Source organism: Nymphaea colorata, chromosome 3 (assembly GCF_008831285.2).
Source record: "Nymphaea colorata isolate Beijing-Zhang1983 chromosome 3, ASM883128v2, whole genome shotgun sequence".
NCBI classification, from domain to species: domain Eukaryota; kingdom Viridiplantae; phylum Streptophyta; class Magnoliopsida; order Nymphaeales; family Nymphaeaceae; genus Nymphaea; species Nymphaea colorata.
Genome location: NC_045140.1, coordinates 20,719,407 through 20,736,423, shown reverse-complemented (window position 1 = coordinate 20,736,423; position 17,017 = coordinate 20,719,407). Strand labels below are relative to the sequence as shown.

The 17,017-nt window shown below is 40.6% G+C and overlaps 2 protein-coding genes across 2 annotated transcripts; one reads left to right on the top strand and one right to left on the bottom strand.

The window, feature by feature from the left end:
- The first annotated feature begins 139 nt into the window (after positions 1-139).
- Positions 140-5,090, top strand: LOC116250448 (4-hydroxy-3-methylbut-2-enyl diphosphate reductase, chloroplastic-like). Its single transcript, XM_031624071.2, has 10 exons — positions 140-638; positions 1,247-1,443; positions 1,959-2,138; positions 2,247-2,378; positions 2,501-2,575; positions 2,656-2,761; positions 2,886-2,980; positions 3,266-3,451; positions 3,730-3,816; positions 4,898-5,090. Exons 1-10 carry the CDS (start codon positions 395-397, stop codon positions 4,961-4,963), a joined length of 1,368 nt encoding a protein of 455 aa, XP_031479931.1. The 5' UTR covers positions 140-394; the 3' UTR covers positions 4,964-5,090.
- A 2,833-nt stretch (positions 5,091-7,923) lies between these two features.
- Positions 7,924-12,232, bottom strand: LOC116250446 (cytochrome c biogenesis protein CCS1, chloroplastic). The gene is made up of 8 exons (XM_031624064.2): positions 11,733-12,232; positions 10,853-11,072; positions 10,596-10,707; positions 9,788-10,060; positions 9,158-9,423; positions 8,917-9,073; positions 8,751-8,834; positions 7,924-8,665 (listed from the first exon to the last, which is right to left on the bottom strand). The coding sequence occupies exons 1-8, from the start codon at positions 12,133-12,135 to the stop codon at positions 8,525-8,527; spliced, it is 1,656 nt and encodes a 551-aa protein (XP_031479924.1). The 5' UTR covers positions 12,136-12,232; the 3' UTR covers positions 7,924-8,524.
- Between the last annotated feature and the right edge of the window lie 4,785 nt (positions 12,233-17,017).

Genomic DNA, 17,017 nt, shown 5'->3' with positions numbered 1-17,017 from the left:
ATTTTTTTAATGAAATTTGTAGTTAAGATACTTTGTCTAAAGAAAAAGTTTTCCAATCGAAGAAACCAGAGGGATCGTGTGTGTGGTCGCATAGCATAAAAGTGGGACTGCCTCGCATCGCATCGATCCCCAGCAAGCATATCCACTGGCAGCCGCTGGCTGGCGTTTCACTTTCGGGATCGAGAGGCCTTAAGCCACGGAAGGGGACGACGACAGGGAGTGGCGAGGGACCTCCCCTTCCTGCCTTTCTGGACACTTCATTGGAGGACAAATACCTCTGAGACGACGCCTATTTGAGTGGCGGGAGTTTGACAAAGGAAACCGAGAGTAAGAGGACAAAGAGGGAGGGAAGAGTTGGTGCCTTGGTGGTGAGGCTTCTTGGAAAGACAGAGAAATGGCAAGCTGCCTTACTGTCAAGGGTTTCCTGGTGAAGCCGGAATCTTCTCTCTCCCTCGCCGGCGCCGGGTTCCGGCAAAGAACCATCGATGGCAGGCGGCTTTTCGCTGTTCGGTGCGCCGGAGACGCCGAATTCGACGCGAAGGTGTTCAGGAAGAACCTGACGAGGAGCAAGAACTACAATAGGAAGGGATTCGGGCTCAAGGAAGAGACCATGGAGTTGATGAACAAGGAATATATGAGTTAGTTCCTCTCCCCCTCTTTTTCTCGCTGGTGTACGGCTTATTTTATAATGCATAGAGCGATTCAGGTTTTGTGTCATTTCTTGTCGTGGACCGAATAATTAGACGCCTTCCCTGGTGATTGATTTATGCTCAAGGATTTTGAAGAAAATATTCCCATGGATTCACAGGATTCTGGCGAATTTAATGTCGATATTGGTCTAGGAGGAAAGATATGCCTAGATTTGTTTCATTTGCTTTCGTAAATTAAAATTACGAATTTAGGCAAGTTAATGATTCTGAAACCAATGGTTTGATGTTTATTTTCAGTCGAACAATTTTTTTTTCCTTGCTTAAATTTCATTGCTTTAGGGAATTCCTATTTTTAGGTGATTGTTTTTTTTCTGAGGATATATTGTTTATTTGGCGAACACGACACCTCTTTCGTTGGTTTATGGAATTCCTATTTTTCAGTGATTGTTTTTAAGTCTGACGATATATTGTTTTTCTGGCGAACACCTTTTTCGTTGGTTTATGGAATTCCTATTTTCCAGTGATTTTTTTTTTCTATATTGCTTATTTGGTGAACACCTTGTTGACAAATCATTTGGTTTATGTGATTACTGCAGGTGACATCATAGAGACTCTGAAGAACAACAACTATGAGTACACGTGGGGTGATATGACTGTCAATTTGGCAGAATCATACGGATTCTGCTGGGGTGTCGAACGAGCTGTTCAGATCGCGTACGAAGCAAGGAAGCAATTTCCTGCGGAGAGGATTTGGATCACCAATGAGATTATCCACAACCCGACAGTGAACAAGGTAATATTAGTCCACAATCTATTATTGCTCTTGGCAGCCTGAAAACTCTTTCTTATTTTCTTTTGCAGATTTTTGTTCCACGGGAGTTTCATATTAATATTGTTGTTTCCTACTTTTCGTGATTTTGTTTTTCTCCGTCTAATCACAAACATTCTGATATTTTCGTTAATTGGTCATGCTTCTTTATAAGAATGACGTCTGATCCGGGTGTAGTGCTCATCTCCTCTTTGTTTTCTTTAACTGCTGTTCACACCAATACGCACCTCCACTTCTTGGTCTTCTGGCTGAGCAAGAAGAAGCATGCAAGAATGAACCTTTTTTTATTTTAAATTCAGTAAGATGGTAGTTCAGTTGTTTTGCAAGATGACGAGGACTCGTCAAGTTGTTGTGGTCCTTCCACTGATATAGTTATATGCTTTCATTTTCTTTGAAGTGTATGCGCCTTGGGGGCGCGTTTGTGCGTCTGTTTGGTCAGGACGGTACCTAATATAAGTAATACTTATTGCAATTTGCAGAGGCTAGAGGAGATGGAAGTTCAGAATATTCCTATTGAAGATGGAATAAAGCAATTTGATGTTGTGGAGAAGGGAGACGTGGTAATTTTGCCTGCCTTTGGAGCTGCTGTCCAGGAGATGTTGACACTAAGTGAGAAAAATGTTCAAATAGTTGATACGACGTGTCCATGGGTTTCAAAGGTAAACTACCGAGATAATCACAATCGTAGATTCAGCAAACTTTTTATGCTTCTTTGTTCCCTTTTCCTTTCTAGTAATGGTGTTGCATACTTGTATCTTCATCGGCAGGTGTGGAACACGGTTGAGAAACACAAGAAAGGAGACTACACTTCGATTATTCATGGTAAGTATGGTCACGAAGAGACAATTGCAACTGCATCGTTTGCTGGTACCTACATCATTGTAAAAAATATGAAAGAGGTACATATCTAATGTGTTTATCTCGTTGCTGGTTTCTAGTATTAACAATATGATGTTTGATATGGTCATAGTTCTTCACATTCTTAATATCCGTATCTGATAAATTGCACGGAATTGTCTAGGCAATGTATATTGGTGATTATATCCTTGATGGGAAACTTGATGGGTCAAGTGGAACGAAAGAAGACTTTATGGAGGTAACGTTAATTCCTTTCAGTTGACCAACTGCAGCATTCACTTCTATGCTTCTAATTGTTTACACTTTATATACTTCCAGAAATTCAAACATGCAGTATCTGCTGGATTTGATCCAGATGCTGACCTATGCAAAGTGGGCCTTGCTAATCAAACAACTATGCTTAAAGGAGAAACTGAAGAAATTGGTAAGTTTCAACAGTTCTCACAGTCTCATCAGTCAATTCTTTTCAAACTTAGACTCAAGGGTGCATGTTCATTTTCTTCTGATAACTAGCTAGGTAGTCAATCTTATTGCACTTTGTTCTCCAGGAAAACTGTTTGAAAAGGTCATGATGCGCAAATATGGAATTGAAAACATCAACAACCATTTTATGAATTTCAATACTATTTGTGATGCCACTCAGGTACCGTTCTCCTTGCTTTTCGCCTTATTGGTCTTCACATGATTCTTTTATAACACGCACTTGGGAAGCTTTTGAGCAAGTTCAAGTTGTTCCTTCTGATTGTTGGCTAGCTGTCTGTTAACTCATCTTGCCATAATGTGCATGTTTGCTTTGTTATACTATTTGGCTTGTTTCCTGGACATGGTACAGAAGGCATTGTTTATGTTGGACTTCAAAGTAGGAGCCGATAATAGGAGCCGATGATTCTTATGTCATTGGTGATAATCATGTGGTTTCTTTGTCCAGGACCGGCAAGATGCAATGTATAAACTTGTGAACAAAAAGCTTGATCTCATTCTAGTAGTTGGTGGATGGAACTCTAGCAATACCTCACATCTTCAAGAAATTGCAGAAGCTAAAGGAATTCCATCTTATTGGATAGATAGCGAACAGCGAATAGGGCCTGGAAACAAAATAGCTTACAAAACGAATGTAAGTTACCCTCTCTCTTTCAGTTACCTACAGCATCTGTCTATTCAGTTGGTCCCTAATCATTTTCTTGCTAGCATCATCCGTCTATTCAATTTATCCCCAATCATTTTTTGCAATATTTTCCTCATTATGCAGCAGCATGGAGAATTTGTTGAGAAGGAAAACTAGCATCGTCTGTCTAATCAATTTTTTCTGTAATCATTTTCTCGCAAGCATCATGTGCCTGTTCAATTTATTCCTAATCATTTTTTGGCAATATTTTCGTCGTTGAAATGCAGTATGGAGAACTGGTTGAGAAAGAAAACTGGCTACCAGATGGCCCTATCACAATCGGAGTTACATCAGGCGCTTCAACTCCTGATAAAGTGAGTGTTGTTTAACACGGATATACCTGTTTAGTGCTTACATATTTGGTTTGTCCCTTCAGTATCCAAACTTAAGCATTTACCAGCACTGATCTGGCTTAAGAATGTCAGTAGGAAGTAGGAACTTGTATTTTTAGAAGTCTCTTGTAAGAGCATAGTGGATCCTCGATGCAGCATTGCTGTTGGCCTGTGGTGGATCTTTCTCGTGACTACCGTTTTTATACTGCTGAGATGCATTAGCAGTTTTTTTTGTTCCTGTTGCAAAAAATGATATGACATGGCTGTGTAAAGTTGCAATACATTTAGGTGGATTAAGTTCAATATTGTTCTGCTTGCTACATTGTATCTTCTTGCTGTATTTGCAAAAACTTGATTCTGCCTGAAGTTTTGTACCTGTGTTTACCTCTATTACTTGCATTATAGAATTTAGCAAACCTCAGGTGCATCAACTGGTACAGACTGCATAGTAATGGCTATTATGGAAAACTAACACAAAGAATTTCATTGTAACAAATATTATGGAAAACCCATAATATCATCAATACATTTTGCTTTTGAAGTGGAAAGGAGTTATTGAAAAACGTAACCTTTAGTATCAATTTGCCTACATGCAAGAAGTATGACAAAAATTGCACAAGATAGAAGAAGCATGAGGGGAAATGGTGGAGAACATGAGGAAGCATGGGAAGCAATAAATGAGAATCGTAAGGGAGGCAGTGAATTATGATTCTTAGCTTGCCTATTAAGTGAAGATGCCCTAATTCACTATCATCGAGACCTGTACTGTTATTTTGTATACTGCATGGTTTTCATATATTTCTTGAATGTGCTTTTACAGCCCTGTGAATCTGTACAAGCTGTTTATGCATTAATCGGGTGCAAAAATATGAATGCTTCAATCTGCAAGCATGCTTGTGTTGGACGTTGTATAGGCATAACCTCAGTTGCAGACATATGAATGTCTTAATTTGCAAGCATCTTTGTTTTATATTATCCTGAAGTTTCGAACTTGCTCCTTAAATGGTTTCATTTGTCACTTGTATTATACTCCCTTACTAAGTCTCCTGTTATTATGATGCAGGTCGTTGAGGACGTCATTAATAGGGTATTTGAACTTAAACATGAAAAATCCTTGCAACTGGTCTGAGATCCTTTGCTGCAAACTAGCATTGTTAGGAAGCATGAACAGGGAGAGGCCACTATTGCTGTATAAGAATGTAGTCGTTTTGTTTAACATGTAACATATGTGCTAATTAAGATGTATCTCCGGCTGATGGAATCTCTGTATAGCATAGTGGAATCTATAATGCGTTGCAGATGGAAATGAGTATGAAATCGAAAAAAAAAGCGAAAAAAATACAAGGATGCCCCTACGGTTTTAATCCAATCATGTCAGAAAGGAAAACAACTCGACTACAGCAGCTTCTTAATCCGATTAGGGTTATGGGGGACCAAATTTTACTGTCCTGAACCAAATTTAACTGCAAAATATACCCTGCCAATGAACATAACGAGGCCTTCGTTTTTGCTAACGAATATGGGCAAGCCGAGCTATGATCAGCAAGCTAAAGTGCCAGACTATCTACTTTTTCATTGACCATGATTATTGACTTTTTTAATTTATTAATGGATTACGTACTACTGAATTGATTTATATAACAGAAAGAACGTGTACTTGTTAACTAACCGCAATGGGCTCAGGTGATGCATTCCTGTAATAATGGTCCCAGACTGCATGTGGGCACGATTAAGATCACTTGATCAACCTTTCTGGAGACTAGAATGCCATGATTTTTTATTTTGCTCCTCAAGTAGCGCAGTGATTACCTAGATGAGATATGTGCACCACAAAAGACGGAGCAGAACCAGGACTCAAAAGGCTGTTTTTTGGCCGTGACCTAATATACAATTAAAAAGAGAACAGAACAAGAAAGCTACTCTCCAATGTCATTTGTATCTGTTTGTATATACATCCATGAGGAATGTCTTATTTTTAGAGATCGGCATTCTTTTCTTTAATGGTAGGCACCAGACCAAATGAGCCTTTAGTCCCTCGCGCAACAACCAAGAGAACATTTGCTTGAGGGCGTGATATTGGAGCTAGCCAAACTCTGACAATTGGGCCCATGTTCGGCGCGATGGAGCTAGCGGGGTGCTGGGGTCTGGCAACAGATCTCCACTAAGACGAAAGAACGGAGAAGAAAGAACTATAAAGGTTGAGGGCAATGAGGGGGAATGCTTCTCAGATTAATGTGTTCGTCTTTCGTTTGTTGTTAGTTTTCTCTTTTCTTTGCTCTGCTGTTCTTTGTCCCCGCCGCTGTTCATCTGCCTATTGTCTTGTTGTCATGGCCGCCTACCGTCCAAGATGCAATCCTCTTTTCAGGACTAGTTAGCTGAAAGCTTCCGTAAAGTGCTTGTTCTCTGTCAGAGTGGAAAGAACTCTCACAGACTGAGTGCTATTCTTGTCTGCTGGCATTCAATGAAATAAGGCCATTTACATCCTATAGTTAGCAGTAAAATGAACATGTATATTCTTTTGAATACTGATTGCATTAATCTGTACGCAAGTAAGTTTGTGGAGTTGTTTGTTGGAAGAGGAACAGCACGTATTAGATATCTTCATAGTCCTTCTAGGAAATGTGCGCCACCCATAATTCTCGTTGATGAGCTTGATGCTGTTGGAGGGAAGAGGAAGAAGTTTCCATGATGAACCCGATTATATGTTGAATATGTGAGCTGAAAAAGCAAGCTGATCAGCAGCGACTCCCTCCCCGGTAGCAGGTTTAGATGTAAGTTCTTCTAGAGGGCTCGGAGCCTGCTGATACAGACAGCAGTTTTCTTGGAGCACGACGGTTGGGAAGTGAGTCGAGAGTGGGAAGGACTACTAATGAGGTAGGCGTTTTCTGCAATGCTCAGGTACTCCTTGCTGTCAACAACTTCCCTTCGGTTTTTTGCTACCATTAGATCAGTTCACGGCACCCCAGTTCTTTTCTGGAGGCTGAAGACGAAATCAAACTCGGAGAGTCACAGGTGATCAAGAGGATCGTTGGAATCATAATCCACACTCGGGCAGAGGCAATCTCTCGCATTTCTTACGAGTTTTCTGCGAAATCCTTGATGGGCTTGTTGAGAAACTCAAATTTAAGCCAGAATTGAGTCCTGGGTTCTTTCAATTGGCGAAGAAAGATCCAAATTTAGACCACCACCAAGATCATACTGTAAGATGATCCACATTTTGTCTAGGGGAAGGATGTTCGACGGCGCAACGGCTTTATTGCATGAGTTAGTGTGGATGTTTAGGTCTGAAGTCTCTACGCTTTCGTCTTCAATGAGTTGTTGGATGTCTATAAGGAGCTATCCTTTTGCCCAACTGTTTTCTGTATGCTGTTGAAAGTATATGCTGAGAAGGGCATGACAAAGAAGTCCCTCTATGTGTTTGACAGTATGGGAAGTTTCGGTCTTTGCCCAGGCTTGAGGTCCTGTAATAGTGTTATTCGTTCTCTGGTTCAGAAATGGAAAAATTCTGTAGCTTCTAAATTGTATGGTCAAATGGTCCAGATTGGCATGGTACGGATGTTTTTATGATTGCAGCAAGGAACGAAGCGTGGAAAGGGGCCCAGAGTTTGTGATGGAAATGCTTTGTGAAGTTAAAGAGAAGTTTGGTATGACTCACGACGAGGTTGCATATGGAACAGTAACAAGTGGCTACTGCAGTAATGGTGGAGTGGAAGATGCCATGAGAGCCCAAGAGATGATGATGCATGGAGGACCGAAGGCAAACATTGTCACATGTATCTTATAATGAATGGATTCTGCAACCTTGGAAAGCTTAGAGAAGCAAGCCAAGTGACGACTGATATGGTGTTGTCCCGCGGCTTACAGCAGATACTTTGGGCTATAATGCTTCTAGATGGGTGTGTTAGACAAGGATCGATGGATGTGGCCTTCGAGCTTTGTAATGAAATGCAACAGAAGGAGATCAGAGCAATAGTTGACTTTCTCTTTTTGCATTTTGTTGCAAACGAAGTTGTTAGCTTAGTTTCTTTTTGACGTCAAATGAGTTGCATCTGTGCTTAGTAGTTACAAAGTGACGACGAGATGTGCTGATGATTACATGCTGGATGCCACTTGAAGGATGCCTTTGCATGTTGCCTGAAGGTAGACATACTGTTCTCTAATCAGCTTTGCCAATAATAAAAAACATAACAACATTGAAGATTACTGTTGCCAAAATGAATGGATGACATAAGCAAAAGGTTTATGACAATGAAGGCTTGCGCGCGATGTGTTATTTTTGGTTGATGTTTCTGCCACTTGTTCATCGTTTTCTTTCATCTGTAAATATTGTATGTGCTGCCAAGAGAAGATCATCTTATAATACACAATACTAGATGACATGATCACCACATCAGAGATCACAAGGTGGGTGAATGTCCTGCGACCCTGTCAGTTGATCAATACTATCCTCTGAGTTGCATGTAGTTAATGTCTTTGCCGCCTTTGGTCCAGCGACGAAAGGAGATACTTGCCTTCTAAGCTCAACCATCCACGGACAACGCCTCCAGCATGCGTTTTCCTTCAGCCCAACTGCATGGCCTATCACGTGCTCACATGTTCTGCAACTCAATATTGCCACCTTTTCATGTAGGCAACATGAAATGCTTTTTGCTTTCTGCGTTTTCCTGTCTCATATTGCCCAGAAGCAAACTCAAGCGACAGAATCATTCATATCATTAACTATTTCTGGTACCCTATCAAGCAGACGATTCATTTCATCTGGAAATCCAATCTTCGCTCGGTTTGTCTTGCCTCCAATAACCACAGTAGTTCCATCCTGCAACGCCCATACCTAGAACAGGGATTCAACAATTTTTGCAGTTAGAGTCGTAAGAGATTTGAGGTTACATGAGCTTGAACTTGTGGGCATATTATACCTGTGAATGAGACAGGTAGCTGATGCAGGTTGTTAGCATAAGTGCGCCAAATCCAGCATATACCACGGGAACTCCTGGATCAGTCTGATTATAAATAGGAAGGAAGAAAGTTAGCTAGTAAAAGACAAACCAATCAAGAACTTGACAAAGAACAAGTGATGCTGACCTTTAATTGAAGGCCGCTACTGCCAATAGCATCTTCAATAACGATCTGGACACCATCTACATCAATTGGAAGCTTTGAGCCAGGTCGGCGAACACCTGCAAATTTTCCTTCTTGATCATAGAGGACAATGGATTGAAGATCACGTGCCAGCATAGAACTACATGCAATCATGAAGAAAGGTGAATAAGCCCTCCGCTGCCCATCTTAAAGTGAGAAGGAACCAATAAAAAAAAAAACTTACATTCCCTTGACGTTAGAGGACTCCGGATCTGCTAGAGGCAGAAATGTCCCATAAAGCTTTTTATCTCCATTTATCTGCAATGGAGCCATTGCCAGATTGAAAGGTCCTTCATTATTCTTTGAGACTTGCAAAGCAGAGAAGCCCCAATCTGTCTGATAGATTGTAAAACCACCAAATCTCAGTGGGTCATTCACACTGATTGTTTTCCTCATCACTTCTTTACCCGCCAAGTCAAAGAGAGAGAGGTCAGTGTAAAATTGTGAAACCTGAACAAGGCCAACAACGTCGCAACCACATCATTCAATATAGTGAAGCACCACAAACAAGATATAGATCACTAATCAACGATAGAAAAATATCTGAAGGAGTGTCAGCTGGTTATGCATCTACTACCCTCCATGTCTCTGAGAAAGAGAATAATATACTATATTGTAACAATTATGTAGATCTTGGTAACAAACCAGTGAGGACCTAAAAGGATGTGGACAGATTATCACATAGACCTTCATATGGCTGATCTAACATGTCCAGTTCCTCTAATCTAAGCAGCATGGCGGAGTGGTTATGGAACACGAATCATGAATGATGCCATGCCTAGGAAAAATTCGATGAACGAAAGTATTGGCATACCTCACCACTGTCATAATAGTCCATATAGAACTTGTTCACGTGAACTTCTGTGTTAAAAAATCGTGTGGGATTTGAAAGAAAACCAGTTGGGTTCATTACATCTCCTACAACGAAGTTGAGTCCTTGAGGAACAGTAACTGAGCCTCTGTAACTGCCAACAGCACTAAGGGTCCCTCCTGCCATAATAAGCAGCATTGCAATATGGACACCTATGGGTGCAAATCGACCAGCCAAACCCTTGAAAGCATATAAAGATGGCCCTTTCAAGAACACCTGCACAGCTTAGTTCTTCAAATAGTTAGTTAACCATGTAAAGATTAAATTTTAAGCATGATTTTGAAATGTCAATTGAAACCAAGAAGGTCAATCTGATTCTTAAAGCCAAACTCCTTTGAATTACATAAGCCATAGGGCCAAAAGCATCAACTATCATGATTTAGTGTTGTAAGATGCATCTGTCATTGATTTGATGGTTCCGAGCACAAAATTAGCAAACATATCAAGCTACAGTACAATAATAGTGATATGGTCTAATGGGTGGTTAACCGTTATGGCGACTCTCAGACATGATTGTGAAATGTGAATTGAAATCAACAAGTTCAATCTGATTCTTCAAGGCAAACTACTTTTGAATTATATAAACCCACAGGGCCAAGAGTCCTAAGTATCATGTTTAATATTTGGAGATGTGCTGAAAATGTGTCAGTGATTTGATGGTCCCAAGCACAAAAACAATGAATGCATCGAGTTACATTACAATAACAATGCACATTTATGCATTTGCAGCAATAACAAGTAACCCCTATACCTCGTATCCTGCACTCATCAGAATAACTCCCAAATCTTGAATGGATGCTCTCGGTAGAGTGTCCGAAAACTCCTGCTTACGAATAGCTTCAGCTGAGCTCATGAAGGACCATCTGCACATGATACCAGGGTATCAGCTATGTCAAACTCGTATGTTCTCTAAAACGAAGTGCAAAATCAAAAATCATTTCTTTCAGATCCCTACATGTTTGTGAAGACTGTGCAGATTATAAAGTGTAAGGATGTAGACGGGAACACCTTCGTGCAACTTTGACCAAAGGAATTTGTGTTGTATAGGTGCACGCCATGAGTGATGCAGCCAGGAGAGCCAGCATTCCTAGAAAAAGAGGGGATGAATACACATGGTCGAAACCAAGGCCTAATACCCATCTCCAGGTCAAGAACCCCATTACAGGACTATCTTCTGGAAAATTCTGGAAATAGAATTCTGGCTTCTCGCCCTGATCTATGACAGTGCCTGCAGACGCAAAGCACAAAAATGAACACGTGCAATAATTAACTAGTTTCAGTTTGCAAGACATGAGAAATGGTATAAGAAGATGATAGCATGCAATAGTTGAGGGTCTAGGCAGGCAAGCACAGTGACGTGGTCACTAAGTTTGGTGGCTTCAGTTGACGATTTTGATTTCTTTTCCATAATTCCAGTGACTACTTTTAGTGAAGATGGAAGGTGCTAAAAAATTACCAAGGCAGAGAATGTACATTGTTTGTGTATGCTGAACGTAAGTTTTTTCTTTCTTTCTTAGTGCTATCTAATGGAGCATTTTCACATGAAATTAATCTCCTCAGACACAATGTATTGGGTTCAAAATGTTCATTGCGAGGCTTTCCTTGTAGCCGCGGTATGAGAAGAGTCACGGAAAGTTGGAGGAAATATCTGAACTACATAAACTGGAGAAACTACTGCTGTTACCAGTTACCAAATTGCTTGATAGGATGACATACCAACTGCAAAAGCCACTTTTGGAAATCCATATCTTTTGGAGTTAAAGCAACACAAGCAAGATAGAAACAAAGGGAAACCGATTACTATATCTGTACAGCACAAGGCCATTAACAGACAGAGTCGGTTTTAAGACTGCGTCAACGATAAAAAGACGAGCAAACTAAAACGTACCAACAGCCATGAGGGCAGCGATGGAAAACATTTCTCCAATTGCCAACGGGAGGTTGGACAGGAGAGCCAGCACCTTTCTCGGCACCTTCTTCGCGAACCCAGGAATCGGAATTCCAGAGCCTTGCTTCGGATTGGCCCCAATTTCTCCATCTCCGGCGTTAGCTTCGGAGAGCGAGGGCGCGGGCGGAGGCGCGTTCTTGAGGATTATCTTACTGGGTGCACGTCCATTTGTTGTTCCATCGGTTTCTTTCGGGGTTTTGAGTTGAGACCACACGGGAGTCGTGAATGGCGCTGCTGTCCTCTGGTTAGGGCGGTTTAAATGAATGATTGGCTTGAAGGTGGAAGGAAGAAGAGGAAGAGCTCGGGTTCTAAGGACGAAAAAAGGTTTTGAGGTGCACGCCATTAACGAACCTCGAGCTCCCACCACCCACCGATTGACGCTTTTAGGAGGGCAGCGGGAAAAGGGGAGGAGGGGGATAAGGTTGGAGGATATTTTCGCTTTCAGATGCTAAATCACATTTCTAAGTGGATCTAATATCTGCACCCTCCACATTATCGATGGACGGTAGGCTTAGCGCCACTTTCTTTTAGCCGACTCAAGTGAAACTGACGTGTATGGTGCAACCCGGCGGCAAGGCATCTTACATTTCAAGAATGGAATGGATTTGTTTCACTAAATCTGAGATCCACAATGTATTCGTGGATTTATGGTCAGATTCCTCCGACCCAACGTTGAGTCCAGGAGTCTTAAAAGTTGAAAAAAAAATCAGGACAATACCAACCAAGCCTCTTTTTTTCCTTTTTTTTTTTTCTTTTGGTTTTCGCTTTGAGATTGATCATCCCATCAAAAGTTTCCTCGTTGATGTAGAACTTGTAAGCAAGATTCCAAAAAAAAAAAAAAAAGTAAACATCAGAAGGAGAATTTTGTTAAAAAGGGCGAAAATCTCTCCTTGACGATCGACACTCTTTTTCAGCCTGAAAAATTTTCAGAACTAATTCTTTTCACCAACACGAGCAAGTAATTGCCTACATGTTTGATCAAAAATTTCAATAAGACATAGCCTTTTCTTCCTTCGACATTCTAATCAAGGAAAAGATAAAAACAATTTCATTCTAACTAGAGAGAAAGGAAAAAGATATTTACTCTTTCCTACGCACAAGATGCCCATGCAACCACCAAAATCACAGTTTTGACCTACCGTCCTAATACTCAAAATAAGACAACACTGAGTCTTCAGTTTCCGCTCAGCCAGTGCCTTTTTAAAGTTGCCGGAAGAAGTTGCAGTTTACTTCTCGATCCGATCAAAGTGCTGGATTTGGTTCTACAATAGTTGTAATTAATCAAATATATGGAAATTATGTCCGCTCCTGCTTCTGATAAAATTAAAAAGGAACAAGCCGCATGTCGGTTTTGCTATAAGAGATTATACAGGTTTCTTCTTTATTAAGGTGGACTCAACACCCCCCGCATGAAGAGGATTAGCATCAATAAGCCATGGACCCGAAATGAGATGCAGACCATGAGATCCACATCAACTACTCAAACCAATGTCATAACATAAGCAATTCTATACTTTTGCATCAACTAACGTGCACTCTGCGTTTCGAACCCGTGATCTCCCATCAACTCGATTAATTTAACCACATAAAATCGAGTTGTCCAAAATCTTTTATGCACACCGACGAACTCCTTCGCCCATTAAATGCAATGGAAGAAGAACCAAGTTGTTTGCGATCTAGAACCGAACATGAAGCTGCCTAATTTCTATGTTTTGCGATCCCCTGCAACTCCACGAATTCATGCAGGAGTTTCAATATAGACAAAACGCATTTTTGTTAATCTTTTTTAAAATGTTTCTAATTGATCTTCAAGGATAAAAATTTGTCAAACGAAGCTATTTTATTTCACAAAATAACAAAAATACCTGAAATAGAGAGAGAGATGAACGAGTCAAGAGGACTCAGCAGGACTTCACTTCTTTTAAGAAGGTCCATGCTACAAAAAAAACTTACTAAATATTTCATGGTAACAGGCCTTTCGGGTGAGCGAGAGGTATTAATCCCACTGCCCGAAAAAGGCCCGAAGGCCCCCCCCATTTCCCCTGCCTCCGGGGTTCTAAGCTGTGTCGGTGTCAGCGATAGCAATGGTGCACCCTTCAGCTTGGATGTACCGTCTTAAGACACATGAACATAGCGCCTACGAGAATCGAACTAGAGACCTGCCTTAATACGGCCCCTAACTCGACCAGCTATTGAAGGTCTTTCGTTTAAAAATGATCGTAGCAAGCCTATTAAGGAGCACGTACATACAAAGGAGTTACCAAATATTTGGTCGTATAAGAAAACAAGCTTGACTTTGAAGGACTTTGATTAACAATTGTGTGTGTGATATATATATATATATATATATAGAGTACAATATCTCAGAAGAAGGGATGAAAAGTCAGGCGACATTAGCGGAGTAATTGCTAAGGTGGTCGGACTCAGGAAGGACTGATTGTCTATCTAAGCTACCGACCTCAATCATCCTCTTTGGCGTGACTCGATCTGCTTCTTCTTCCCATCCCACTTGTGCGGACATACGTCCACGTTTCTTTCATGCGGCCTACAAAGAAATCAATTTCCATCATCTCAATTCCTTTGAAAATTTCAACCACCATTGATCAACCAAAATAATTCTCCTTCAGGAAAGAAAAAGGAATCCAGAGAAAGAGATCAGCCACACACTCCTCGGCTAGAGACAGCAGATTAGATTGATTAATGTCCAGTAGTAGATAACTAACTTACTCATATATACCTACCCGCTTCTTGCTAGATCTTCATCATGATCAGATTAAATTGTCAAGAGGATCACCGGGGAGTTGCTTATGAGAACGAGAGAAGGGTGGAACGCAAATCCGGCGCGTGTTCTTCGTTGCTGTCCCCCTATTGCTAGATCTTCATCATGATCAGTTGAAATTGGCAAGAGGGTTTACCAGACGATCGTCGGTAATAATTCTTACCGATGTTTATAAAACGTCGTTGCAGATTATCACCTATGTGTAAATAGTCACCGTTAATGTTATTACCGACGTTCAAAGTCAGTAAGAATCTATTCAGCTACGTTTAGCACATGGCGATGAAGAAGATTTACAGCGGCGGTGATCGTTTTTACCAACAAACCGTTTACCAATGTATAGAGAAAACGTTGGTAAATTCTTTATCGGACACTTGGACCACATTTACTAACGTTTTCTTGCGGTCAATAATGTACTTATTTTTTTTCCATAGTGTCAACACTACGGGAAAGAGCGAGCGGCGAGAAAGGTCCATGAGTGTCGGTAGCGGCGGAGGGTCATTGTCATCAAACAGTCGCATACTCTGTTCATGAATCACTTGGTTGCGAACAGTGGACACTTCGCTAGTCACTAGTCACGTCAAGCCAAGCTCTAATTAGCCTTCGGCTATCAATGTCATTTTCCTCTATGTGCGTGTGACTTCGTGTTTGATGACTACTCTGCTTAGGCACCGGTCCTGCGACGTTTACTGTGAGCTCCCTAGCTTTGATAAAAAGAAATCTAAATGGGGAAAAGAAATAACAGATAATAATAAGATACATAAATCATTTAATCTTAAGCTTATTGTGAAGATACAGTCATAATATTAATAACTTATGTCTTCCATATTTTATACGCCGAGTGTTTTCATGGAGATCATTCCTCAAATTACCAAAACCGCGCCCAGGCTTCTCTAGAAGATAATCACCAAGGTTATTATCTCAGATAGCAGCTGTCCAAATACGAAGCAGTAATGATCCTTGCTGGTCATGTGCAAATACAACTCTCGATGCAGTGGCTTTTCTGTATATTGGATCCTAATTCCTATATGAGATATATTTGAAGAGTGAAGCTCTAGAAAAGTATAGTGTAGCGAAGTGATTAACCTTATTCAAGGTAAGTTTCAACTGAAACCAGACATCCTCTTTTGTTTCATTACCATTCTGGTTCAATCCGATGGATAAGAAAATGCCAAACCTATGGCTAGAATCCATTGCTCTAGTCTATAGTACTTGGAAAAATTTGAACCGAAAATGACTGGTGCGTGACTTGTATGGCCATGGATCTTTTAATTAAAGAAGAAGATGTGGACCCTAGCTAGCACTCCAAAATGTTTAGCTAGGCCTTAATAACCATACGATCTATAACAATGTGGACATATATTGCAGCAGCTCCATGGATTTACGAATTAGTTCCAAGTCAGTAATGTATGTACCATATTATTTGGAAGGAGCTTCCCAATTCCATGGTCATTTTGCTTTCCCGGAGTTCCATCATCAGTTGCTTGATCTAAGGCCCCAGTCGTCAGTACCTCAACAAGAAAAGTCAAAACAAGCATAAAAGATGTGCTTCCCATTCCACCCACATTAAAGATATTTTTCAAATTGATGGTGACTGGTCTTCTCTTCTTTAAAAGGGCTTGTCGCCTTTCTCTTGCATCAAATAATTGGAGAAAAATTTATCAAAGTCCCGCCCCATTTTGGTGGGGAGGAGGACTGCTCCTGCAGTTCACAAGAAATGCAGCCAAAGTTGCTGAACTTGGTCGCGTTTGGTGTGATAGAGATCGTTGCAGTTTGTGAACATGGTCATGCACAGTCATGAATCTGTTCGCTGATCATAGCAATATGGTGATGGCATTATACTGTCAGTATCTTCTTTCTATTTTTTGTTGTTTGATGTTTTTCAAACGATTCCTCTGCCTCGATCGGCACAGTAAATTAACCCAATTCTCTCCATTCATAAATCTACCAGCAAAAAGTCTACTGAAAGGAAGGAAGAGCGTCGGTCTTTACAGGTAAAAGAAAGCTTTTAAAATCTGAACAATTATTGAGCTTCTTTTTTCCGTCGATCATGACATGTTATACTAGGAGGGGGACAAGAGGAATATAGGACAGTTGATAAACGAAGTCGGCGATATATCACCGAGTCCGTCATCGTTTAGCGTCTAATTCATATGCATTTAAAATGATTTTAGACCTGGGATATACTTCTCGTTACCTAGGTTTTGCTGCAGTTTTCTGGAGCGCCATTAATTTAGAAATGCCTCCTCTGGCACTAAGGGAATTACTTTGATTGACAACTTTCAAAATCAAACGACAGCCGATGTTCACACTCCCTTTAGCCAAATTCTCTCCCCTTTTTGCAAATCAAGCTGTAAAGACTACTCCATGCTTTGCTTTAAAATGACTACACCATGGTTATATGTATATAATAATTGACATGTTCAAGTTTTACATATATACGTGGTAC

Coding starts and splice junctions, on each gene's coding strand:
- LOC116250446 (XM_031624064.2), bottom strand. CDS start 12,135: ATGGCGTGCACCTCAAAACCTTTTTTCGTCCTTAGAACCCGAGCTCTT. Junction 9,074..9,157: donor TCCTCTAACGTCAAGGGAAT/GTAAGTTTTTTT, acceptor GATTGCATGTAG/TTCTATGCTGGCACGTGATC. Junction 8,835..8,916: donor GTAGCGGCCTTCAATTAAAG/GTCAGCATCACT, acceptor ATTTATAATCAG/ACTGATCCAGGAGTTCCCGT.
- LOC116250448 (XM_031624071.2), top strand. CDS start 395: ATGGCAAGCTGCCTTACTGTCAAGGGTTTCCTGGTGAAGCCGGAATCT. Junction 2,762..2,885: donor AGGAGAAACTGAAGAAATTG/GTAAGTTTCAAC, acceptor TTTGTTCTCCAG/GAAAACTGTTTGAAAAGGTC. Junction 3,817..4,897: donor GCGCTTCAACTCCTGATAAA/GTGAGTGTTGTT, acceptor ATTATGATGCAG/GTCGTTGAGGACGTCATTAA.